Source organism: Budorcas taxicolor, chromosome 5 (genome assembly GCF_023091745.1).
Source record: "Budorcas taxicolor isolate Tak-1 chromosome 5, Takin1.1, whole genome shotgun sequence".
Lineage (NCBI taxonomy): Eukaryota > Metazoa > Chordata > Mammalia > Artiodactyla > Bovidae > Budorcas > Budorcas taxicolor.
The window spans coordinates 72,336,597-72,363,251 of record NC_068914.1 but is presented as its reverse complement, the minus strand read 5'-3'; the positions used below and the strand labels follow the sequence as shown (position 1 = coordinate 72,363,251).

At 50.9% G+C, this 26,655-nt stretch overlaps 2 protein-coding genes across 2 annotated transcripts; both read right to left on the bottom strand.

Annotated features, from left to right (window-relative positions):
- Window positions 1–1,898: 1,898 nt before the first annotated feature.
- LOC128047865 (keratin, type II cytoskeletal 5-like) lies at window positions 1,899–13,896 on the bottom strand. Its single transcript, XM_052640253.1, has 9 exons — window positions 13,417–13,896; window positions 11,469–11,677; window positions 8,791–8,851; window positions 7,865–7,960; window positions 5,492–5,656; window positions 4,589–4,714; window positions 3,912–4,132; window positions 3,274–3,308; window positions 1,899–2,101 (listed from the first exon to the last, which is right to left on the bottom strand). The coding sequence occupies exons 1-9, from the start codon at window positions 13,894–13,896 to the stop codon at window positions 1,899–1,901; spliced, it is 1,596 nt and encodes a 531-aa protein (XP_052496213.1).
- A 2,102-nt stretch (window positions 13,897–15,998) lies between these two features.
- On the bottom strand, window positions 15,999–25,759 carry LOC128047660 (keratin, type II cytoskeletal 75). The gene is made up of 9 exons (XM_052639987.1): window positions 25,274–25,759; window positions 24,525–24,739; window positions 23,536–23,596; window positions 23,090–23,185; window positions 22,128–22,292; window positions 20,045–20,170; window positions 19,684–19,904; window positions 18,105–18,139; window positions 15,999–16,225 (listed from the first exon to the last, which is right to left on the bottom strand). Exons 1-9 carry the CDS (start codon window positions 25,757–25,759, stop codon window positions 15,999–16,001), a joined length of 1,632 nt encoding a protein of 543 aa, XP_052495947.1.
- Window positions 25,760–26,655: the final 896 nt, after the last annotated feature.

The window sequence follows — 26,655 nt, the reverse complement described above, 5'->3', positions numbered from 1 at the left end:
TGATCCTCAAGCAGTGATGACAACCTTCCCTGACAAGACTAGTAACCTATTCATAAACCTTGACTTAGTATTGCATGTCCTGTTTCAAGCAGCTACCCCTGAATCCCAAGTTAAATATAACATTATCCCTGTGGCCACTTGGTGGTGTAGAGTGCAGTTGCGAAAGCTTCTGTGTTGTTGTCGGCCAGATCTTACCGTGTGAGTAAGTTACCCTGTAATAAACTTATCCATTGATGATATGGAGCTGCTTGCCTTGTTTTTTTTGGCTTCATGGCATTCTATCATGTATACTATCATGTAAGAATTGAATCGCCAGTCTATGTCTGACGCAGGATACAGCATGCTTGGGGCTGGTGCATGGGGATGACCCACAGAGATGTTATGGGGAGGGAGGTGGGAGGGGGTTCATGTTTGGGAACACATGTAAGAATTAAAGATTTTAAAATTAAAAAAAATAATAATAATAAAAAATAAATAAATAAATAAATAAAGTAACTGCAAAAAAATAAATAAATAAATAAATAAAAAGATACCTTCTCAGTTAGGTGGGCATGTTTTGTTCCCTCCATCCTCCAACAGGCCCCCCAACTGACGTCTGTCACTAGGTCAGGGCTCCTTTCCCTGTCTCTGCCCTCCCCATCCTGAGCCTCCCAAGGATGGATGCTCTGACCTGAGGACATTTCTGGGAAGGGTCATTGCCCTCAGGAATTGTTCAGGTGGAAGCAGGTTACAAGCTTTCTCCCCAGCACCTAGGACACAGCTCTTTGCTGATGCCTGAAAGGCCTTCTTTCCATCAGTCCCATCAGTGAAGCCACTGTAGCCAACTTGTCTTTCCCTTCCACACGGTGACCTTTTGCTAGGTTAAGATCAAGTCAACAACAATAATAGTAACATCATTTACTGGGTGCCTGCTATGTGTTGGAACCAAACTGAGCTCTACATCCATTATCCCATTGAACTCTTATGATAACCATGATATAGTTTCTATTTTATGGACAAGGAAAGTGAGGAGCAGAGTGGTGGAGTAAAACTCCCAAGACACACAGACCGGCTGGGATGGGCGAGGATCCAATCCCAGCACTTCTGATGTCACTATGCTCTGCTGCTCTCGTGGGGAGGAGCCTGGGTTAGGACTCAAGGATCTACTGTTAATATGCATTGTATCCTCTCTGTTTCTTGGCTTCCTCACCTCTGGATTAGGAGACTGAACTCAAACATTCTTGTGCTTGGCAATTCTTAGTCTAACTGTGACACTTCACACTGGTGCCTTTTGCATTGTCTTGGCTTGGGTCCTGGAGCGCTGGCGAGGGAAGACTGGGGCTTGGGGAGGTAAGGGTGTAATGAAAGACTCTGGGAAATGGCAAGAGGCAGAGGTGAGTGGAGGTCCTGTTGCACGATGTCCAGGGGAGGGGATTCTCATTCTGCCCTGGAGTAAGCCCTGCAGGTGGATAGAACCTGCCCCCAGAGAACTCCATTTCTGAGGTCGTCCTCTGAGTGTGGGATAGGACACAGACTCAGTCAAGACCTAGAGAGCTTGGTAACATTTTTATTGAAGCAATTTGAGGGGCTAGGCAGGCACCGGAAGCAGGAGAAGTGTTCTGTCTATGGTGGGAAATGCAGGTCTGGACTGCACTCAGCATCTCTGGGGACACCAAGATCAGCTCTAAGCAACCCCAGAAAGGACTGTGGCTGCCAGGGATCTGGGATGAGGAGCAAGTGGGGTACCTTTGCGGGAACCCATTTGGAGGCAGAGGGATGAACAGGTGAGCTAGGGACTCACAGGCTACTTCCCTGCTCCTGGTGCCTCTTGTGATTCAGTGCATGGGGGTCAGCAAAGCGGTGGGTCTTAGGCCTGGGGGCCAGGGGCCTTAGAGGGGAGGCAGTGGGGCAGGGGCCCTTTAGCTCCTGTAACTCTTGCTGGACGAGGTCTTGGAGATGATGCGCATGCTGGAGCTGGTGCCGCTCATGCCGCGGCCGCTGGTGGAGCTGAAGCTACCGCCGCTGCTGCTGAAGCCGCTGCTGCCAAAGCCATAGCCGCCCCCGGTCATGCAGAGGCCGCCGCCCCCGCTATAGCCCGAGCCCCCGGAGGAGGAGACCACGGCTGTGGAGAGAAGGCACAGGGCACACTGGCAGCCTCGTCCCTGGGTCTTATGCCCAGGCACCTCCCTCCCACAGGCTCCCCGGGGAGCCTCACGGTCCCCATCACCCGCTGCCTCAGTGAACACAGGACATGGCAATTTTCATAGCTTGCCCAGCTGTGACCACAGAGGTTTCTTTGACAGGCCTGAGAGGATGCCCTTACTATGATACCCCTACTTTTCAGGGGAAGGAACAGATGCAAAGACACCAATTGGCAGGCCCAAGGTCACATCTGCTGGAAAGCGAGGCTTGGGCCCCTGAGCCGTGTTTGCCCCTCCTCTCTAGCTGGGGCTTTCCCACTGGGTGAGACAGGAGGTGGGCATTACAGGCTCCCAGATGGGTGGGGCCTGACGGCTATACAGGTGAGCCTTCCCCAGACACGAATCCCCTCTACTGCCTCTCTGAGAGGCGATCCTTTTGTTTCTGCTCAAATCCCTTCTGCAATGGGAAGCTCCCCGCCTTGGAGAGCAGCTCCCCACATCCTGTGGAACATTTGAAGATGCCTCTTCAACCTCCCCTCTCAGTGTCTGGTTCTCCAGGCGAGGCATCCCTGTTCCTTTAACTCACTAGTTTCCAGCTCTCTCTTATCCTGGTTTTCCAGCCTCCCTCCCAGGGCCGGACCCACGGGGGCCCCAGGGAACTCTCCATCCCATGCCCAGTACTCCACACTCCATGGATGCCGCTGGAGCCTGCTGGGTCCTTCTGCAGAATGAATCTCCCTGGCTTCCTTCCTGGGACCTGAGGGCAAACCTCTCTGCTTTCTTGTTCAGTTAATTTGCTTCAATTTTCAACACAGGTCTTTAGCTTTTTAATAGCCTCTTGTTAGTTTGAATTTCTGCCAGAACTAGTTGAGAAATCAGGTGTTCGGATGAGAGAGCCGTTGCTTTGTGAGTAGTCCTGTCCCATAACTGAGGTCCTCAGGGATTTGGGTGGAGTGGGTTTATGCCTCCACCAGGAACCTCTCTTGACCCCACTGGGAGGAAGGGCCAAAGAAGAAAGGGGTCTCCACAGAGCATCTCAGAGAATCTTAATGATATCCCTGCCCCTGCTCATTCACTATCTGTTCACCCAAAATGATGCTGTTAGCTTCTGTTTTGTCTCCCACTTCTCTGTCATCCCAAGACATTTACTCACAGATATTCACGGGCCCGACACCTTCTCCGGTGAGTCTGTTGCAGGAGGGGAGAGAAAGACATATTTCATTTGCTGAGAAGTTAGAGAACCCTGGGTTCTTTGTATTTAAAGCTATCAGCACAGAGGGCTGGCTGTGCTCTCGGCACTGTGCTGAACAAGACTTTTAATCATCCTATTAGCTGTAGGAAGCTGGTGTGACTCTGAGAGGGGACATTAGAAGAGAGATCAAATCCAAATATATGGCGAAATGGGGAGACAAACTCGTGCTCACTATGTTGGGAGGGACAGTCAGATGGTAGGCCTCTCTGGGCAAACACAGAGCCCCTGAGCCTCGCCTTGTCCTGAGTGTGGCCTCATTGATCACAGGGCCTGGGCAGAAACGACCCTGCTGATGGCCTTCCAGGTAGTCACGGACCACCTCCTCCTGACACCTTCTATCCTGGCCCCTGCTCTGGGTCCCATCGGAGCTCAGGGAACGACTTCAGGACACCACAGGAGATCACTGAGTTTTAGGTCCATTTCTATTCTGAGCATTTCTGTTTGGGGCCTCACACTGTGGGGATCTTGGCTGCTGCGGCATTGCTACAGTGCTCCGGTGGCATCTATCTGAACCATGGCAGGAGGAGGAGCTTGCCCACCTGCACTCCTCGCCCTCCAGCAGCTTCCTGTAGGTGGCGATCTCGATGTCCAGGGCCAGCTTGACGTTCATCAGCTCCTGGTATTCACGCAACTGCCTCGCCATGTCCTGCTTGGCCTTCTGCAGGGCCTCCTCCAGCTCGGCCAGCTTGTGCTTGGCATCCTTAAGGGCCAGCTCCCCACGCTGCTCAGCATCGGCAATGGCAGCCTGGAGCGTGGCACACTGCCAGGAGGACACAGGAATTTATGAAATTGTCCACAAGGAAGGAGGGAAGATATGGGCTTTAGGTTAAAAATGTGGAAGGATTTCCTGAAATGGATTTCATGCAAAGGAGGCTGGAGTATCATCATCTTTAAAAATAAGATTAATCTATGTTCTCCTTGGATACTTTGTGACTTAAAATGGAGAAATGGTTTTCAGGGTCCCGTTCAATATGAACTTCTCTGAATTGTGGGTAAGTAAAAAGTGAATCAGTTTTGCCATGTATGCCTCCAGAGGACAGCATCTTTCCAAGAGGAACTGATGTTGGACAGATCTCAGAAAGCAGGTCCTGGCCTCCCTGGTAGGGGCAGAAGACTACAATTTTATATTACTGGACGATCATTCCTCTGGGGAGAACTCTCTGCATGGGCTGAGGCAGGGGAATGGATGAGATGGCCAATGGTTCCTCAGCCCTACCTGCTTCTTCACATTTTCAATCTCAGAGCGCAGCCTCTGTATCACTCGGTTCAACTCAGAGATCTCCATCCTGGTGGAGCGGAGGTCTTCCCCGTGCCGGCCGGCAGACCGCTGCAGCTCCTCGTACTGGGGGTCAGGAGATGGAGGAGAAAGGGCGGTGAGGCCAGAAGGTGGTGGCTTCCCAGGGCCCAACAGGGCTTCTGAGGCAACGCTTAGATGTACCTCCCTTTGCACGCAGCTGTCTCCATCAAATCCATTGCACTGTCTCTTGGCTCTGCCCCCGACTCTCCATATCCAAAGTCCACTCCACAGGCGGACCTTCCTATACCCCAGCTGTGGTCCTTCGTCCTCATAGTCAGGTGTCTCACCCCCACAAACTCAGCGTCATTCGGGGGTGCTTGTCACTTTCTAATTTTAAAGCTCATTCATATTTGTTTTTTCCTGGCACCAGGTCTTGTATCCCCAGGGAATCCTCAGCTCTAATCTGGAAAATGTCGTTGGGTAACCCCTATCCAGCCTTTGCTCAGCCTCTCAGCCCCAGCTATTTCTACTTCTCATCTCTGGATGCAGGAAGCTAAACCTACCTCTTGCTCTCACCCTCCCTGTCTTGCGCCTGCTAGTACTAGCGGCAGGTACTGTCCAGCTGTCCCTGGCCTCTCCTCTACAAGGCATCAGAGGGGTGTTCATCCTCCTCGGGGCAGGACTGACCACCTCTTGCCTTTATCTGGCTGCTCCCCCAGGTCCTGACGATGCTGCCTGAGGAGTGCTCTGACAGAGTGAGCCCCAAACTGAATTCAGATCTCTCCAAGTCCGTCAGACTGGGAGGACAAGGCTTTTATCAAATCTGCCTTTGAAATCTCAGTTCTCTGAGACTGTTTCATGAAATGGACCTTGACACCTCACCTTGATCTGGTACCAGGACTCAGCCTCGGCCCGGCTGCGGTTGGCGATGTCCTCATATTGGGCCTTGACCTCGGAGATGATGCTGTCCAGGTCTAGCTTGCGGTTGTTGTCCATGGACAAGACCACGGAAGTCTCAGAGATCTGGGCATGAAGCTGAGCCAGCTCCTGCGAGGAGGTCCACATGGGAAAGCTGAAGTTGGGTGTGTTTGTGTGCTTATGTGTGCATGTACCTGCATGTGTATTGTGTGTGCATGTGTGCACACATGCATGTGTGTTGGGAGACTGTGCCCAGCACCCCAGAACAGACCCTGGCACTGAGGGCCTCCCTTGCACCACAGGACTGAACATAAAGGGCTGGGGGGACAGTAGGCGGGTCACCAGGTTAACACCTGCTCTCTCTCTGCACAGAAGGAGCAGCAGCTCAGGGAGCTGTAGCCAGGTTCTCCAGAAGTCACTCCCACTGTCAAGGGCACGCACCTTGTCATAACCTGTCAGCTCTGCGATGTCTCATATTCTGAGAAAATGCAACCTTTCATTCCAAATAAAGCAATTATCTTGGGAAAGAAAGCTGAGTCAGAAAGAGCTGGAAAGCTGTGCTGTTCCAGCCCCATTTCCTAAACTTGCTCCTCCCTGCTCCCCAGGGAAGGGAAACGGAAACCCCCGGGAAACAGTAGAAACACCTGAAAAATTCAAGCCTAGGATCTGCCAAGCAGGTTAGATGGCATCTCTGAGCCTCAGAAAGACTAGTCCTACTGCTGCCTCCCATGATTTCTGTGAGCGGTAAATACATTCACGTTTGTACGGGACTTCCCTGGTGACTCAGATGGTAAAGGATCCTCCTGAAAGGCAGGAGACCTGGGTTCGATCCCTGGGTTGGGAACATCCTCTGGAGAAGGGAATGGCTACCCACTCCAGTATTCTTGCCTGGAGAATTCCATGGACAGAGGAGCCTGGTGGCCTATGGCTACAGAGTTGCAAAGAGTCAGACATGACAGAACAACTAACACTTGTATAAGATGTGTTTTGAAGCAGAAAATCCATAAGTAATTTGTTAATGATGACTTTACAGAATCATCTAAAACAGTGGTTCCCAAAATGTGATCCTCAGACTAGCAGTATCACCATACTGAATCACAATTGGTGCTCTCACAAGATCTTTAGGAGATTCTAATGAGCTGTACAATTTAAGCATCACTGATCCAAAGCCCAAATCTTTAAGCAACAATATCAATTGTTAATTAATTGTTAATTCCTTTCTTTATTAACAATTGGTTCACGCATTTCCTGATTCAAGTAGTTATTCTTTTGTTGCTGTTAGGTTGTAATTTGCGTTTCTAAAATTGTTTTTCCTGATAGCTGACCTAGCTAGGGGAGTCTCAGCCCGCAGGATTGCTGCTCAGCATTGGGAGCCAACATCACTCTGGTTTTCAGCATTGAAGTGAATAAGCAAAGAAAATGATGGGTTTTTTTTTTTGCCCCCAAGTGGGTGGTCATTGAAGCCACTTGAAGACCCAGAGTCCATGTTCCTGCTCCTGGAACATGACCAGATTGTGTTGGGCATCACACACATGCAACCTCATGAGCGGATTACCTGTTGTTACCAGGCCTACCTGCGATGCACACAGCCCCCTGCATCCCCGCCTCCACATCACTAACCTCATCTCGGCTGCTCCCCACTCACTCATTCTACATTGCTCACATGGGCCTCCTTCTGGCATTTCTGGATCCTCAGTTCCTTCAGGTTATCACCCACCATCTGCCTGCCACTGCTCCCTGTTGTCTCTTTCTCCATCCCCCTCAAATAGGGTAGTTATTTGATTCTCTCCATGCTACCCATCTCCGGGAAGCTCCAAGAACTTAGGGCCTTGATTGCGTTTGCCCAGCGCTGTGTCTTGCAGCCTTGAGCTCTGTGTTGGGCTTATAGAGGCACACAGCAAAACGCCTCTTCAAGGGAGCCAGTTCAATATTTTGTGTGCTTCTAGAAGCACCTGAGGGCTCACTAGTTGCCACTTGATCTGCATAATTACATCATCCTGCAGTTGCCATGGGAAAAGTAACAGGTAAATCTGAACTGGGCTGGGTGAGCTGGGTTGCTCAGATCATTCTATGGAAACCGCAAGTAATTCGCTCCCAGGCAGCTCTTTTGTCTGACCAACAGAACATTCTTGAATTTCTCACATTATCTGATCCACCAGCTGCCCTGGGAAAACTCACATTCTCCCTTGGTAGGGGAAGCAACATCTACTGCATCAATTCCAACTCAGGCATGGGGTGAGGAGCAGAGAGGTGACCAGGGAAGGGGCCAGCAGCCTCTGTGCTCAGCCGCGGCCCCCAGCCTCCAGCCCTTCTGGGGGAGCCCCCGGCCCTGCTTACCGCTTCATAGAAAGACCTCAGGAAGTTGATCTCGTCCATTAAGGCTTCCACCTTGGCCTCCAGTTCCACTTTGTTCATGTAGGCAGCATCCACATCCTGGGCACAGAACATGCAGTCACTCTGAGTCCCACCCTTCCTGGGTTAGCCGGCCGCTCTGTCTGTGAGTTAAGCTGGAGGACTTCAGCTCCCGGGGACAAGAGCATTTCTCTCTCCCAGGCTACAGATAGAGTAGAACTTACAGGGGGATCCAAACTCCGTGTGGACCAGGTTCTTGGGGATCGCCCATCTGCTCATCAGCTGGTGCTACGTGGAGAAACCTTGCATGTCACCTCCATGCAGTGAGGACAGCCTGAATCATCCTGGGCCCTTGGGCCTCCGCTGCCTGTGGCCTCACCTTCTCCCTGAGGTGTCCCCGCTCCTTGCACTCTGTCCTTTCCTCTCCTTCCCACATTGCTGCTCCCGCTCTTCCTCCCTCTCCAGATTAGCTTCAGGGCTGGATCTCCCCTCCTTCTGCCCACCCACACTGAGCAGAAAGGTTCACAGTTTCTGGAGCTGGGCGCCGTCCTATGCCCATTCCTGAGCCTGACTTGAGGTCTCACAGACTCAGCTCAGCACAGGGCCCATTTTGCTTCTCCTTTCCCTGCATAAGATCCACGTTGGGGAGGGGACTGGTGTTAAGATTTATGGCTCGGACTTGGGTGTCCTGGATCCTGACTCACTTCTGGTTATGTGGGTAACCTGGGGCAACTTATTTAACCTCCATGCCCCTGAGTTTTCTCACTTCTAAAGTAAAATGTGCTTCCAAGATTGGTTATGCAAATTAAATAAAGCCTCGTATACAGGGCCGCAGACTGATGTGGCAGCTGTCACTCCTGGGAGGGGCTCCCTGGGCCCGGAGTCAGATCAGGGCACCCCTGTCCCCTCACCTTCTTCAGCACCACAAACTCGTTCTCAGCTGCTGTGCGCCTGTTGATTTCCTCTTCGTACCTGCGGGGAGAAGGAAGTGGGTGGATGTTCAGAGCGGGGCTTTTGGAGTGAGGTCCAGTGTGGGGGTGTAGGTGGGAATCCAGAGCAGACTTGGAAAACACGCTGCTGAAGTGTTGCTCTCCTATTACACATGTTCAGCTCAGTTCAGTTCAGTCACCCAGGTACCTCATGTTACCCAACCCCAAATCCATCACACAACCACCCCTGTCCAAACAAAACCCAAACTTGAAACAACACAAAACAGAACTGCCCCTCATTCTTTCTGAGGTCTTTCTCACAGCTGTATTCTCAGAGGTCCCGTGAAGGGGCGCGATGCTTCCTTTTACCCCATGGCCTCGCCTAAGCCAAGAGGAGGGACAGAGATCAGCAGAGGGGGGCAGTCTGGGCCAGGCCATCGCCTGCACCCAATGGCGCCCTCATGTTGCCTCACTGTTCTGTTCTCAGCTGCTGACCCGCTGCCTGGGAAGCAGAGTCTTTAGGCTAATAAGAGACCTCCCCTTTCTCCCCTCCACCAAGTTTTCTCATCTTCAATTTGCCCCTGAGCAGCAACCCCACTCTCCCTAGCGCCCCCCACCCCACTGATCTCTGGGAAGGAAGCCTCAAGTCTGCTCTAGGTAACATTCCCCACCCCACCTCTTAAGCATCAGCCAATCCCACCTTCTCGGAGGCTTGGGATGGCTGAGCTGTGGAGGGGGCTTCATCCCTTTTCCCTGTTGGCTGAATAACCCAGGGCAGGTCCCTTAACCTCTCAGAGGCTCTTTCCCATCCATGAGTCAGCTTGTTGTTGGCTATATACGAACCCGCAGGATGGATACCACTAGACTCTCCCTCACTTCTCTGTTGCACCTTTTGTCTACAGAATCTTCAGTACTGTGCCTTCTTCCAAGTTCTTTGGGAAAACGAATCTGATTTTTCTTATTGTTTCCCAAAACTGTCTTTTCATTAAACATGGTCATCTTTGCTTCACCCAACTCCATGTAATTGTCTTTCTCTGTTTCCCAGCTCGCAGTCCCTCTGGCCAGAGGGCAAGCCTCAAGTGGCCCTGCACAGGCCTCTTAGACACCTACCACAGGAACACTGCTGTCCTCTAACCAGCAGCACACTCTCCAACAGATCCCCCATATACCTCCAATGTGCATTTTTTCTTCGCACCCTTGAGTTTTCTGTCTCTTCCTCCTGGAAGCCTTCTTGGATTGAAATACTGTTATCCCATATTTGCATGATATTATAAATTATCTGTCAGCACTTCTTTCTCTTGTCTATGTTCGCATCACTACATGCATTATACTTAATCATCAATATAATGAAAATAGCTAACACGTGTTAACAGCTTCCTATGTACCAGGCACTAGATACCCTATTGAGTATTACAAGCAAGTGTTGCTTTAATATTCTCTGTCTCCGTATGAGGTGGGTACTATTAATATCCCCTTTAACAGACTATAAAGAACTAGGACTTAGAGAGTTTCGCGTTCTTTAGATATTGAGTCAGTAAATGATTAAGCCAAGATTGTAAATCTGAGGATTTCGCTAGTGTCTAGTGGCCAAGATTCTACACTCCCAGTGTGGAGGGATCCAGGTTCAGTCCCTCGCTGGGGAACTAGATCCCACATGCCTCAACTAAGAGCTGATGTCACCAAATAAATAAATAAATATTTTTTTTAATCTTAAAGAAAAATGATTGTCAATCTGACTAGGTTCTCTAGCACTGTTGAGCAGAACTTTCGCATTGATAGAAATGCTCTATACCTGCCTGTATTATGGGACCCATTAGTCATATGCAGTGACTGAGCATTTGAAATGTGGCTAGTGTCTTTGAGGGCCTGAATTTTAAATTGAATTTAATTTTAATTTTAATTTTCCCATGTGGCTTGTGGTTAACATGTTAGAGCAACTCTAAAATCTGGGCTCTCAGGACCTTATACAAATGGTAACAAAAACTGGTTTGGTCCAAGAACAAACATTAAAACTAAATTAAAACCGTAGAAATAAGAAATTATTTGTATCTTTAGATATGAGCACACCATTATGTTTAGCTGGGTGTGTGTGTGGTTCCAGGGAAAAGGCAGTAGTTACACCTCCTTGTTCTTCATACAACAGCCTTGGCCAGGGTTGGGGTGGATACGTGAACGTTGTGTAAATCAGCAATCAGATTGAGGTGAACAAAGGTGAGCATGAGATTCTATGGGTTCAGTTCATCACTAATGCGTTGCTACTTCTATAACACTGGATGGGTCATTTGCTATCTCAGAGCCTCACTTTCCTCATCTCCAGAGTTTTCAGGGTTGTATGTATCATGCTCTGTGTGCCCATATGAGTTATCATTTCTAAGCCCAGCCCCTCCCCCAAACCTCAACATTCTTTTTTTTTTTTTGGCTGCACAGCGCACGTGTGGCATGCAAGATCATAGTTTCCCAGTCAGGGGTCGAACCCCTGCCCTCTGCATTGAGAGCATGTAGTCTTAACCACTGGACCCCTAGGGAAGTTCCTAAGAGCCCCAGTTCTTTTCCTGGGTGCACCTCTGTGTCCTGAGTGTGTGCCCTATTCCCCAATGGCTTGGGCACTTCAGGAGAGCCCAGCGCCTCCCCCGGAGCCTCAGGACCGAGCTTCCACTCACTTGTTCTTGAAGTCCTCCACCACTTCCTGCATGCTCTTCAGCTCCACCTCCAGCCTCGAGCGCTCTCCCCCCAGGCTGTCCAGCTGCCGCCTCAGGTTGTTGATGTAGCCTTCAAACATGGGCTCGAGGTTGGCCCGGGTCGCTTTATGCTCCTGTAGGAGGCTCCATTTTGTCTCCAGGACCTTGTTCTGCTGCTCCAGGAACCGCACCTGCCACCGCCAGAGGTGAGAACCCATGAGCATGTCTTTACAGCCGTTGCCTCCAGAGGGCTCTGGGATTCAGGACCCCCGACAGTGCAGGGGGGAGCCCTGCAAGATCTCAGAGTCCAGGTGGCAGGCTGGATTCCTTGTTCTCAAGCTGGCAGGAGCCTGGGATGTAAATAGCCAAGCCCATGTTGGTGCGATGGGGCTGGGAGACTGGCTAGTGGCTGGGTTTGGAGGTGAGAATAGGCAGGAGGGCCAGAGTGCCAGGAAACCATCTGAATACATCAAACCATGCTGCTGTGTGGTAGCTGAAGAGAAGAACACTCCACCATGTTACTTTGGTTCCCAGTAAATGGACAAGAGGTTCTTGGCAGAAAGTTCACCCATTTGCTTTCAACATGATTTCTCTAGATCTAGAATCTGGACTCAGTTGCCACCACAATCCAGGAATGCTGGAGTAGATCACTCTGGAGTCACCTTAGGGGGATCTGGATACAATTTCAGCCATGTCCCTCATGAGCTGTGTGGCCTTGGACAAGCCTCTTCTTGTCTCTATTCTCTCAAACCTCAGGTTCCTGTGATCTTGTGCTACTAATCTGGTTTTCCTGAATTGCACTCAACTGCTCCTCAGGCTGGGAGACAGCCTCGGGAACATGTAAAACCTTTTTCTCTAAACTAGTCCTTCTGTTGGGAGCAGCTGGAGTGACACACAGCCTCAGAGGATGAAGGAACAGGGCCTCCAAGACTTTGGAATTGGCACTGTGCCTACGGAGGGTCTTAAACAAATGCATCCCACTCCCGCTTTCTCTTCCATTGTCCTGGCTCCAAGTCCTCCCCAGCCACATGCCCTTATTCCCCAAGACCCCGGCCGATTAACTGTGGAAATGCAGGGCCCACATCCTTCCCCTCACCGGGCTCCTGGAAATCTCACATCCGTTGGTACAAACATGACATCAAGTGGAGGACATGGGTGATAAAGGCTTCAGCAGTCCCTGTGGTTACGTTTATACATTCAAAGGTCTGAGTCCATATGATGAGGCATTTCATAGCCTGTTAGACCTGCAAGAGGACTTTGGAGTCCATCTGTTCAACCCAACTGAGGCCTGAGAAGTTGGGGATTCTCCCAGCAGGAGAGCTGATGATAGGAGCTGGTTGCCCCTCAGTTTAGCCCTCTTTCTTTCAGACTCCAGGATCGGAGCCTGAAAGATCTAGGTTTTTGAGCTGGTTTTTCCCAGGTGGAAGCAGTTAGCTCCAATGTGAACGGTAGTACTGCACACCGGAACTGGGGAAACCCTTAGGGTTCCAGGCCAACAGCAGGGGAGACTCAGGGCTGATGTCACGACTTTCCTCTCACCAAAAGGAAAGTCTGAAGCCCTGAGTGCCTCCCTTGCCAATCAAATCAATAGTGAGGCTGCCAAGGACTTGCCCCAGTTGACTGGCAGGGAAAATGACCTCAGCCTGTGAGGTGAACTTGTAACCTTCCTTTTCTTGATCCTCTGCCTCTGAACCAATTCCTTTTGCTGTCTAATTTTAAGCCAAGTTCATGGCTATCCATCAAGAGAACAATATTCTCGCAGTGGGTCAGACAGGTCTGGTGCCCAAAGATGAACATTTTTCTAATCTCAACAAGATGGAAAACCACTTCCTCCACACCCCTGGCCCCCAGGACCTCAGAGAAGAACAGAAAGCTGAGATACTCCTGGGTGCCACCTGCTCTTCTGGCGGGAACCCCATAGCCCTCTTACCTTGTCAATGAAGGAGGCAAACTTGTTGTTCAGGGTCTTGATCTGCTCCTTCTCCTCCTTCCGTACCCGCTGGAGGGACGGATCGATCTCCAGGTGAAGGGGGGTCAGGAGGCTCTGGTTGACGGTGACCTCATGGATACCTCCAGCGCCAGACATCATCCCACCTCCAAATCCATAGCCACTGCCAACTCCTCCCACTCTGTACCCTATGCCCCCCAGACCCAACCCATAGCCAGCACCCCCGAAGCTGGTCCGGTTGGAGCGGTAGCCACTGCTGATGGAGATTCTCTTGTTACCCCCAAGGCTGTGGAGGCTCCTGGTTCCAAAGCCTCCTCCAAAGCCACCCCCGAAGCTCTTCCCACTCTGGACCATGGAAATGGAACTGAAGCTGGGCCTGCAGCCTGAGAGGAGGTTGGCTGAGGAAGCGCTGAAGTTCCGAGAGCCCCCTGACTTGATGGTGATAGAGGATCGTTGGGTCATGGTGGAGCCGGTGTCAGTGGGTCAGAGGAGTGAAACTGTCACAGGGATGAGCAGCCTTCCAAGTCTAGCTCTCCACAACTCTCCTTGACTTTTATCCCTTTCGAGAACTGGGCTTGGCCAGAGAAGATCAAAGACCACTCTGTTGAGTTCATCTTAATGGTATGTCTGGACACGACCCATCTTCCTGCACTGCTCATCATCACAGGGAGCACCCCACCCAGGGCAGGACCAGGCCTGGGAACTGGGACCTGGGGCAGGCCTGGTCCCAAGCCCCCCCCGCAAATCATCCCATGTTCTCAGCCACATGCTGCAGATATTCCCATGGCTTTCCTTCTCCTCCCCTTTTCTTGAGTCTTGGACTCTGAAACCATACACTTGATTACAGTCTTCCTATCATGGTCACTTATGAGGGAAAATTTTTTTTATTGAGGATTTCATCTGTGCCAGACCGTATGCAGGTCAGTTATAAGCATGAAGTTATTTGATTCTCATTGTGAGGTTGGACAACAAGAATAATAATTGCCAATATTTATGGAGCAGCAATTATAAGTAGTGCTTTACACATGTTTCTCATTCAAACTTCACAGAGCTGGAAGGGGTAGCTCTTATTATTCTTGTTTTGCACATGAAACAGTTGAGGTGTAGAGTAGTTCAGAGACTTAGGACCCAGCAGTCCGACTGCAGGTCACCGGCTCTGCTTCACTAGCAGGTGGCGAGGTGGCTTGTTTGAGGGAAGGAGCAAATTCAGGATTTCACTCCACATTCCTGTGCCCTCTACCCCTCACCCCAGCGGCTCATCCTGTGGTCACCCTGAGGGCCAGGGACATATTCTCAGTGTCATTTCTCTCCTTCCTTCCATCCTGTCCCTCCAAACCTTCCAAATGTTAGCCCCTGGTTTTACACTCATCTTTTCTCATCCTAGTTCATGGCCCCTTCCTTCCCTTGCATTTAACTTCTTGCTCTTTCACCCTGGACAGCTGTGTTTGAGATCCCTGGTTCCCAGAGCCCATTGGTGTGGTCCTGAGCACTGACCCAATCCCTCCAAGCCCACTCGGGCTGCCCCAACTCTGGGTGATGCCAGGGGCTGAGGTCTGATGGGAGGTGTCCAGAGCCTGTAAACTCAGGGATGTGGGAGCTTCCTGCAATTATGGCCTAAGTGGCCCTTCTGTTGGGTGAAAGCATTGCCCCCAGGGCTGACTTTTAACTCTTCTCCTGACCTGTTATTTTCCTGCTCACATCTGCAAGTTGGAAGTTGTCAGGAAACAATCAGCCCTTTGCTGGCAGAGGGCTGGGCTGCCCACACTACGTCAGTGTCCTCAGAACTCAGTCTGGTTTGGGAGGGGATGGCATTGCCCTGCATGACATACAGAGTGGGGAGTCTGAGCAGAGCTTCCGCCCAGGGTCTTGGGCTTCTCAATGAAGGCATCCTGACGGGAGGAGGGGGGAGGTGGGCAGAAGGAGGGAGGGAGGGAATCTGGCCAGTGCTTGGCCCTCCTGCCCCTCCCATCTTCTCAGCTCAGTCTTCTTAGCTGTGAGGGAAAAGGAGGGAGGTCAGTTGCGCTGAGCTCTCCCTGTGCCAGGACCCCACGCTGAGAGGAGGTTTGGACGGGGAGAAGGATCACTCTGTGCTCCACCACCATTCCAAATAGAGGGCTGGACACCAGACACATTATACATGCATTTAATAGACATGATCCTGGGAGGAAAGAGAGAGAGGCTTCACTCTCGTCCAGCAGGCAGCTCGTAAGCATCGTGAGACAGGTGGGCTGACACTGAGATGGCCTGGGAGATACAGACTGCATCTGGAGGAAGGGAGGAGGGAGGCAGAGCTGATGGGGAGTCTCTGAAAGACAATCTGATGGTGAAATTGGAAAGAGAGCGGGTTTGGCACAGAGTGGGTACTAGGAGCCGTCTGGGGGCTGGGGGAGGCTTAGGCTGGGGAGTGGGATTCAGACAGGATGGCAGGCTTCCTGGCAGCACAGGTGGACCTCGAGGAGGGGAGACGAGCAAGAGCACCTAGGTGCGCAGGGACGAGTGCAGACACGCCAGGCGAGTGGCGGAGTTGGCTTCAGCGCAGGGGTGAGGGAGCAGGGTGACTGCGCTTAGTGCTTGTAGCTCTTCTGGCTGGAGGACGTGGTGGAGACAAACTTGATGCTGGAGCCGCTGCCCCCGAGGCCCCGGCTGCTGCTGTTGCTGAAGCTGGAGCCGCCCAGGCTGTGCCCACCACTGGTCGAGAAGGAGTAGCCGCTGCCCCCGCCGAGGCCCAGGCTTCCACTGCCAATACTGCTGCCACCTCCGTAGCCACTGGAGATGGTGGAGGTGACCACAGCTGCCGGAAGAGAGGAGACGCGGTCAGAACCAAGGGCAGGAGAGAAGCACCTGGGGCATCGTGGACAGCTCCCCGAAATCCATGGGGTGGGGATGGGTGGTTTGCCTCTTTCCAGTTTTCCGCCCACTTCGTGAGCTCGCTGTCCCGTGTCTCAGTCTAGTCCCACCTGCACCACAGCGCCAGATGTCCTCCCAGTCCGAATGGCTTCCTGCCTCTCCTCTGCTACTTGGTGCCTCTCTTCTCCTTCCAGAACTCACTGGGATGCCCGTCCTCTGGGGAGCTCTTGTACCCACCTGCCTTCCCTTTGATTCCCCTGCTGTTCTGTCCCCACCTCGCCCTGGCCCTGGTGTCTCCCTTCCTTCTGGAAGCTCACAGCTTGTTGTGGATACGTTTCCCTTTGTGTCCTCCAGTCCACACTCTCTGAATTCCAAGGCAGGGCTGGAATATTCTCGATAGACCAAGTGACAGATGACCCACTGGCTGGCTAACTCTGTCCCTTTTCTCCTCCCGAACTGCTCCCTCCCTAACTTTCAAACCACCCATCATCTTAAACATCTAGTACCTTACTTTGGGCCCTTCTGAAGGAAAGCTGAAATAAAATATAGACTCTGTTATTGGATGAATTGTATGCTCCCCAAAATGTGTGGAATACCTGTAAAGTGTCTTTACTTGGACATAGGACCTTGTAGATGTAATCAGGTTAAGATAAAATCATTAAGGTGGGCCCTGGTCCATTATGACTAGTGTCCTTTTAAGAAGAGGGAAGATGTTCAGTTGAAGACAGACACACAGGGAAATGGCCTGTGTGTCTCATAGAGACAGAGGCTGGAGTGAGGCAAGGAACACCAAGGCTGGAAAGCTACCACCAGAAGCCAGGAAGAGGCAAGGAGGGTCCTCCCTAAAGGTTTTAGGGACACATGGCCCTGCTGACACCTCCGTTTGTAATCTCTAGCCTCCAGAACCATGAGACAGTGTATTTCTGTTGTTTCTCACCACCCAGTTTGTGGTACTATGTTATGGCAACCTTAGGAAATAAGCACAAACTTTAGGTGCTTTCAAGAAAGGAAACTTTAGAGGTCATGCCAGCCAGTCCCCAAATTAGCTTTGAGGGTCTCTGGAGCCACTGGACAAGGACCTTAGGGAAGGAGGACCTCTGGGTGGTTCAGAGGGATCTGCCTTATTGAGTCATTGCTTAATATCATCAATCACTAAGGTGACTCTCATGTCAAGAAAACTGAACTCACTTGCAGAGTGTAAGGTGTAAGAATCGTCTCTTGGCCTCACGATGCCAGCACTGAGCTCTGTAAATGGTGACTTCTGTGCTTACCGGTGCAGGCTGTGCAAGCTTGTTAATGAATGCCTCTCCTGCTTCTGGGGAGCGGCACCAACTGCCAGGTCTCCTAGAACTCTCACTGCCTTGAAATCCTTGGTATCTTTCTGTGTTATACTCCACAGAGTTAAGCCGAGCAGTGGGGCTTCTCCCAGACTGTTCTGGAAGAGGCTGCCCAACCGGCAATGCCCTAGTGCCCAGCATGAAGGCTGTCTCTAATGCTTGAGAGCAATCAGTATCTCTCTAGTGTGATCCAGTCTGGGCAAGGGAAGGTGTGGCCTGAGGATCCTGCAACCCATGTAGAAGGATGAGAGCAAACTTCCCATTACTCCCCTTGTGGAGCCCTCTCACTTGCAAAGAGGTAAGGTCGGTGACTTTAAGGTCTCTCCTAATAGAAACATAGAATCTCAAAGCTTCTCAAAATGAACCTCCCATTGGTGGGCTCCCCTCCAATGCCCCATACATCCCTGTCACCCTCTGACATGCCCACCATCTCCCCAGTCCCCAGCCACATACACTCCAGATGACACGAGAGGATGTCATACTCACAGATATTAACTGGAGAAACGCCCTCTCCACTCAGCCTGATGGGGAGGAGGGAGAAGGAAGGTTACTGTGGTGTCCAGCAGCTTGTGGTCTTTTGAAATGACATTTGTGCAATTGTTTTAAATTCCCTGAGAAAGCCTTCAATTATTTTTATTGCAGGAGTAATGGAGGTTGAAATTATTTAAATACCATCAGTATTAAAAATAATAATAATAATCTAATGAATGAAATAATGCAGAGTTGGGGTTCATAGGAGTCAAATCTGTAATCTCAGAATTTTTGGTGTAAACGAGATAAACACCTTAAGAAAATTAAAATTAAAGCGAATCATATGTTAGCGTCAGCTGGAAAGGCAGGGCTGTCATAGAACAAGAAGATCGCTCTGTCAACAATGGCCTATTGTCAGGTACCAAGGTTATTACAGGTGTGGAGAGGAGTCTGAGTCATAAGTGTAACAATAGCAATCATCAGTCTAGCCTTGTTGTAGCAACTAGAGTAGTTTTGCTTTAGCATCTTGAGGACAGAAGTGGCATTCATTATAAATGCAGACCTAGCCCTTGAAAGGGCTACCTACCTATTACCCGCATTATGCCACTTAATTCTCTCAACAACCCCTAAGTAGGTATTACAATCTCGGTTTTACCGATGGGGAAATTGAAGATCAGAGAGGTTAACTAACTCGATCATGATCACAAATGAGGTCAAATTAATTTGACTCCAAAGCCCACATCTTTGGCCACTGAAATGAGAGGGAGCTGACCATTTGCCGTGTCCCATCCATTGTTCTGAGAGCTTCGCTGGTAGTCCCTCACTTTAGCCCTCTTAATAACATAGAAGATGGAAACTCTGGTTGTCCCATTTTACAGATGAGGACTGGAGAAATCACACAGCTGGTCACACAACTGGTACTGGCAGAGTCCAAAGCCCCCAGTGGGCTTTGGGGATCATGTGACCTGGCCTCTTTATTCCATCAGTAAAGACATAGAAAGCAGGGGTGGGGAGCATTGGTGGGAGGAGGATGCTGAATTTCCTAAGCTTATGTAGCTAGTTCGGAGAAGGCAATGGCAAGCCACTCCAGTACTCTTGCCTGGAGAATCCCAGGGACGGGGGAGCCTGTTGGGCTGCTGTCTAGGGGGTCACACAGAGTCAGACATGACTGAAGCAACTTACCAGCAGCAGCAGCAGCAGCATGTAGCTAATTAGTGGTAGACCTGTTGGCCCAAATCCTAGGACAATTTATTCTCAATTCAGAGTCTTTCATACTACATATCCAGACGCACTGTGTGACCAAATTTCTCCTTTGAGTTGATTTTACCTAGATCCAATCAGCTTCTAGATTTCTATGGGGTGCTAAAAGTAGCTGCACCTCAAATTAGGAATTGCTGATTATGATTTCCCTGGAAAGAAACTGCACCTGTACTCTTTGTCAGAGTCCAGTTCTACCAGCATTTTGCTCCCCTTTCCAGGCAAGGAAGGGCCTGTATCAACCTGCGTGCATGCATGCATGCAAAGTCCCCTCAGTCATGTCCAACCTGAGCCCCTAGGAATGCCCAGGCTGCTGGGATGGGTGATCTGCCCTCACCTGCACTCCTCGCCCTCCAGCAGCTTCCTGTAGGTGGCAATCTCCACATCCAGGGCCAGTTTGATGTTCATGAGCTCTTGGTACTCGCGCAGCAGCCGGGCCATGTCCTGCTTGGACTTTTGCAGGGCCTCCTCCAGGTCCACCAGTTTGGCCTGTGCATCCTTGAGGGCCAGCTCCCCACGCTGTTCTGCATCGGCAATGGCTGTTTGCAGGCTGGCACACTGTAAGGAAAGGAGGAAGCCATGAACCTTACTGATAACCCCTGGAAATCTGGTGCTTCTTGGGAAGAGTCCTGTAAGTGAGGCAGAATGACCCGGAAGACATAAGTGTGCGGGGAGCTCTGGGTCCTGCCAGAATGTACCTGCTTCTTGACGTTGTCGACCTCGGCTCTCAGCCTCTGTATCATCCGATTTGTCTCGGAGATCTCTTGTTTGGTGTTGCGGAGATCATCGCCGTGCCGGCCGGCTGTGACCTGCAGCTCCTCATACTGACAGATCCAGAGCAGAGTCAGTCACTCCTTCAAACCCTGGCCTGAGCACTACCTGCATGCCCAGCCTGGCCCTCAGTGCTCTGAGCAAGCCCATCCATGCACTCATCATTCACCCATCCCCTTGCTTGTTTCTTGACCACATCTACTCACCAGGCATGTCCTGGGCTCTGGGAATATCATGAAGAGAATAATCAGACTCCTGCCTAGAGTTTCTTTCTTTCTTTCTTTTTTTTTTGAGATGGCAAATAATTGAACCAGGCTGGCATTTGATACCAGCAGTTATCAGTAAGGCTCCTGGTTTATTTCTTTCCTTACCAGCCTGCATATTATTGAATTTATAGCTTCAAATTGAGCTGAGTGTCCCTTAGGAAGTAAACTAAGTCCTATGGGTCTGTGATAAAGGAATCTGACTTAGATATGGAAGTGAGGGATGGGGTAGGGAATGGACAGGCATGTCCCTCTAGAGATGGAGATATTCACACCAGGCACTGAAGGCTGGGAAGGATTGACCGGCTCAGGGTAGAATATTCCAGACAAGGGAAACAGCCTGTACGTGAAGCCCCCAGAGCATGCAGAGCACGAGGAGTGAGGGATGATTTGGCACTGTCCTTGGGGAGTTCTTGGTCATGGGGCAGACGTCAAAGACCAACTGTGACCATGAAGTTTGGTGGCCCTCCTGATGCCAGTGCTGGGGAAACGGAGGCACTGCAGAGAAACACCACTGGAAGGAGCTCAGGCTATAGAGGACCACGTTCTGAAGACTTTGTAACAGAATCCTCCATCTTAGATTGCTCTCTGTCTAATGGTGTGGGTCTAGGACACCATCATTTAGGAGAAATAAACGCACCCTGTGTCCTCCAGCAGACTGGAGGAAACTCACACCTTGCCCAGTGGAAGAAGAGCCCCTGCCTGAGCGAAGATCTGTCCAGTTTCGAAAGTGCTGAATGGTTCAGCTTCTTCGTTTCTGGACACACATGCTTTTAACAAAGCAACAACAGTGTTCGCCAACACTGCACACTGCAACCACCCCACTTGGAGTTAAGTGCATCCCACCTCCACTCACTGCCAAGGAGCTACATCCACTCTTGTAGCCCTGGCACCTGACACCTGCTTCTTTTCTACCACTTCCAGTGGCAGCGACTAAGGCAGTGCAAAGACCAAGGCAAGGGATGAGAGCCAGCTTGTAGGTGAGCAGCTGCCCTGGAAAATCATCTACATTTGGCCGATAACTGGTCTCATGGGTTGGAACATTCAGGCTGCTACACCCCTCCAAACCCAAACCTTCTGGCCATCTGCACCTTCGGACAATAGTTCTCTGTGGTCATGCCAACCTCCCTCTTCCCAGGGCAAGCTCTCTTGTTCGGCAAAGTGTTCATTTCTGCCCCCTAGCCCCACAGGACTGCTTGCTCAGCCTTTCAGGGCCTCCCTGCTCCTTGGCAATCTTTTGTTCCCCGCCACTTCCAAAACAGACTAAAGCCCACCGCTTCTTGGAAGTGTTTTATTAATGCTTTTCCCCTTCTATGACTGTTCATTCATCTCATGGCCTCCCAGACCTTGGACTCCTTTTGTATTTTGTTCATTTACAACTTTATAATTCTGCTTGGCATACAGTAGGAGTTCTGTAAATAAACAAGCCTGTTGGAAACAGTTTTATGAGCATTTCTTGGTTGTTTGAGTCTCATCCAGCCCCCTGTCAGTTGGTAAGTGGTGGGGGGACTGTGGCTGTCCTTCTGAGCATCCAGCATTGCCTGACCGCTTATCAGCTTATGTGTGTATTGGGATTTCCACATCCATTTCAAGCCAAGTTTTCATAGCCTCCTAGACACTTCTGCCAAGTTGAAAGAAACGGGAATGGTCACATGACTCCTGAGGCTTATGGCTAGTAGTTAAACAATGATTTGAGGCTTCAGAGAACACTAGATCTGCAGCCTATCATGGAGGTGCCCATGCTCACCTTGGTCTGGTACCAGGACTCAGCCTCCGCCCGGCTGCGGTTGGCGATCTCCTCGTACTGAGCTTTGACCTCAGCAATGATGCTGTCCAGGTCCAGGCTGCGGTTGTTGTCCATGGACAGGACCACGGACGTGTCACTGACCCGCGTCTGCATCTGACACAATTCCTGCAGAGCCAGTTAACTCAGCGTCACCGCGCAATAAAAGAAGGAGTCTTGAAATTACGCAATTGACCACCCATCTAAGTCAGGAATCCTTCTTTGGCATCCCCAGCAGGGAGTGCCCAGCTCTTGCTATGCCAGCCGACCCTTGAGGAGTTTCTGGGTCATAGATCAGTGGAATGGGAGTGTGTCCCCAGTATCCATTCTCAAGGCTCCCCTTTGTGCTTTTTCTCTGAATATGAAGGATGAGCAAGTGTTCTCTGAATCCAAATTAGATCATGTTGAATATGACATATGTGACTCATATGCCAGCATGAAAGGTTTCTTCAGGATGGGGTGATTTTTAGGACCCCTCCCCCCACACACAGTGTGACTTCATTGCTCTCTACCCCTCTGTCCCCTTCCACAGGCCCAGGTGTCTGCCATCAGAGTGGAGATGCCCAGAAAGAGGCATCTTCAGGGGCCAGGAAGCACCCTGACCAACGGGCTGAGGGGCAGCTTGCCTTCTGAACTTCTCTGAGACAGGAAAGAGAGAGATGGGTCTTGATTCCTTGGGAATGTTACCCAGTGACATGGGAGTTTAGGAATCAACATTTGCTCCTTGCTCGGCCATGGGATTGCAGGGAGAAGACTCAGAGCTGGGGTGGGGTTAAATGTGGCAGGACTTCAAGCAATTCTTCCCAATCTCCATGACCTCTCCAACCCTCCATCCCAGGGAGACACTATATGGATAACATTCTGCAACATCCTTTTCTTGCCAGGCTTTAGACATAGGAGGGACAAACACACATGCAGGATCTTACTGCCTCAAAGAGCATCTGGAGGAAGTTGATCTCATCAGTCAGAGAGTTGGCCTTGGCCTCCAGGTCCACCTTGTTCAAGTAGGCAGCATCCACATCCTGAAAAGACAGCACAAGATGCTCCTTTGAGACCCTGGCCCCAGGCAACAAGCCCAGAAGAAGCTGGGTGGACTCCCTGGCCCTTCTAGTTTGGATTTTAGCAAACTCTGTATCTGGGGTTTGGGGCTGGGGCTGGGTAATTGCTGGGAATTGTGGCTTGAGTCTCCTGGGCTAACAGAAAACAACAAGGTCACTGGGGCTATAAACATGGAGGGAGGGTCTTGGCCGGTTTGAGCTCTCTAGATATCCTAAGGGCTGAAATCACTTTTCTTGGGTGGCCCAAGGGTCTGTCACCCCACACTCTCAGATTCGGTTTTGAATCTTCTCCTTTGAGAGACATTTCCACCCACCTTCTTTAGAGCCACAAACTCATTCTCAGCAGCTGTGCGCTTGTTAATTTCATCCTCATACCTGTAAGCACAGAGGAGGGGGGCGAGCGGTGAGTGAGGGTTTGATTGAACTCTTCTCAGGCTGAGGTGGACTACTTGTGTAGCAAGAGACCTTTGTGTGACTTCAGGTGATTCACTTAACCTCTATTTCTCCCCCTGTAAAAGGAGAATAATTTCTTCTGCCAGTTTCTTTTTCTTTTTTTGCTTTTGTAAGACTGGAAGGTGGGCATGGAGCTGACAGAGATAGTAAAACATATTTATGCAACTCCATCCTCGTAGAGATGCACAATTTCAATCTTGAAAAACTTTTTGCTGTCTTAAGTGCCTGCTGAAACTGTGAGATAAACTTTGTTCAGGACACTGCTTCAGTTGATTTTTGATATATTTTTACTGAACCTCAGGGCGGCCATTTAAATAGTGTTTTTTTTTTTTTTTTTAGTAAGTATGTGTTGCTTTAAAATAGAAACCAAGGGTGAGCCACCTAAGGGGTTGGGGAGGACCATCTTTTCTGTTGGATAAATCACCTATTGCAGCCTGGGTGATGGCTAGTCAAAATTGACTCCCTCAGGAGGATCAGATTGCCTGGTTCATACTCTAGGGTACACCTTGGCAATGCAGGCATCTCAATAATAGAGCCCATGTTCAGTGTAGTTAAATAATAAACTGACTGTAAAGTAGTATATCGCTTTCAGAGCTAGAATGTTTTGTTAGATGACACAGATGTCCCTTTGCAGTCATGGACACATATAAGAGTCAGCTTCTTGTTGGTAGTGATGCATGAGATGAGAGTCCCTTTGTGACTCCATACCTTGCTCTCTTCTTCTCATGAGATGATGACTACAGGTCCAAACCTCTCTGACATGGGCATCTGCTCCTTTGCTCTCCTCTGGCCCTCATCAAGAGGAGTTTGGGGATGACTGCATGTGATCAGAAGGGTCTCTCACTCTCACCTGACTTTGAAATCCTCCACGACATCCTGCATGGTTCTCAGTTCAGCATCCAGCCTGCCTCGCTCGGTGGTGATGCTGTCCAACTGCCGCCGGAGGTCGGTGATGTAGGCTTCGAAGAAGGGCTCCAGGCTCTGCCTCACAGTCTTGGTACCCTGCTCCTGCAGGAGGCTCCATTTGGTCTCCAGGACCTTGTTCTGCTGCTCCAAGAACCGCACCTGGATGGGAGAAGAAGAGAAGAAATTCTGGAGAAACTGGGGAGGCAGAGCCAGACACCACCCCAACAGATATAGAAGAGAGGAAAAGTACTTTTCACCTGATACCCATCTGCCAATGATATAAGTGACAACCCCTGCCGAAAAGGAAAAGCCCATCAAGTTACCCCGACATTCTCTGGGGCTCCAGAGAACTAGTGCAGTGGCGCCTTGATGGGGAGCCGCCATTCTTAGAGTGTCTCTACCAGCCCTGCTCTGGATTAGGTTGGCTTTCTCAGGGAACTTGAGAACTTCACATTTCCCTCTGTGCTGACTGAACCAACCAGCATGGCTCCCAAGGAGGATGAAGGGAAATACCCACAAGTCCTGTGGGGCAAGCTGGCCCCACCTGCAAATACGTCTGCCCCTGAGGGATGCTTGCTGAGTGAATGTGCTTTCCTGCAGGGAAGCTGTTGGACCATGGCTGCTCTCTGAACTTGGCCTCCCCAAGAGTTCCTGGCACCTAACCCCATGGACCAGATGCAGCTCCCAACTCACCTTGTCGATGAAGGAGGCGAACTTGTTATTGAGGGTCTTGATCTGCTCCCGCTCATCTTTCCGCACCCGTTGGATGTTGGGGTCGATTTGCAGGTTGAGGGGAATCAGGAGACTCTGGTTGATGGTGACCTCTTGGATGCCTCCAGGGGGACAGACGGAGAAGCCGCAGCCCCCGTGGCCCACTCCAATTCCACCCCCATAGCCGAATCCACTGCTGACCCCAAACCCGCTGCTCGCCCTGCCGCCAAAGCCGCTTCGGAAGTTGCTGCCACACCCACTGATGGAGACCCGCTTGGTTCCCCCCAGGTTGTAGAGGCTGCGGCTGCCAAGGCCGCTGATCCTTCCCAGTCCTCCACTGCCCCCCGGGGAGTGGGTCACGGACACGGAGCTGAAGCGAGAGCGGCCGGTGGCTGGGCTGGTGGCTGAGGCTGTGCTGAAACCCCTGCGGCTGCTGCTCTGGAAGGTGATAGTGGACTGTCTGGACATGGTGTCTGGGAGAGGCTGGTGAGGAGCGCTCCTGCTGTGGGTACGTGTGGAGGGGGATGGAGAAGACAGGGCGTCTGCGGTGCCCTGGCCCCCTGGGCTTTTATGGGCTCTGGGAGCGGGGGCGGAGCACGCTCCTGCAGGCCTCTGGTGGCATTTTCGCGGCATCCACCAACCCTGAGCCCACACTCGGCTCCCCTCCGAAAAAGGCGTAAAAGCCACGCGCTTGTTCCCTGGCATCCCTCCCCCACATGGAAACTCCTTTCCAGTTGCAACTTGATCAGCAGATGAATGAGAAGCACGTTAATTGCCTTCAGTCATGTCCTAATCATGCATTTTAAAATGGACTCAGAAAACACTGCCTCATTTCCAAACCGCTCTCTTAGGCCTGGGACCAACTCCCTCCTGTGCAAACATCTTGTGTCAGCCCCAGTGACCGTGGTTCACTGTTGCCTGTTCCTTCCTACCCCTTAGGTGTGCGTCTTACTCCTGAACTCTTTCTCAGCTATTAACTCTCAGAGCCCCCACTCCCAACCCCAACCCTGGCCCAAGCTGTCCGTCCAGATCTTGAAAATCCTGCTCTCCACCCATCTTTCTCAGGAATCCATCCCATTTTGATGGCCCCTTTGCTTAACTCTGAAGCTGCCATCTGTATTGTGTGGGTCACACCTACGTTCTGGGGTGTAAGTGAGTGTGTTCGTGTGAGCACGTATGTCCTGTCCACTCCAGTGTAACGTGACCATTAAGGTCAGGTCCTCTGCCTACGTGGAGAGAAGCTGCGAGAATGGGAAGATGGGTTTGAATCCCAGCCCTGCCACTTCGTAAAGGTGAGACATGGGGCCAGTCATGAAACATCTCCGGGCCTCAATTTGAGTGTCTGTAAAGTGGGGTTTGTGTGG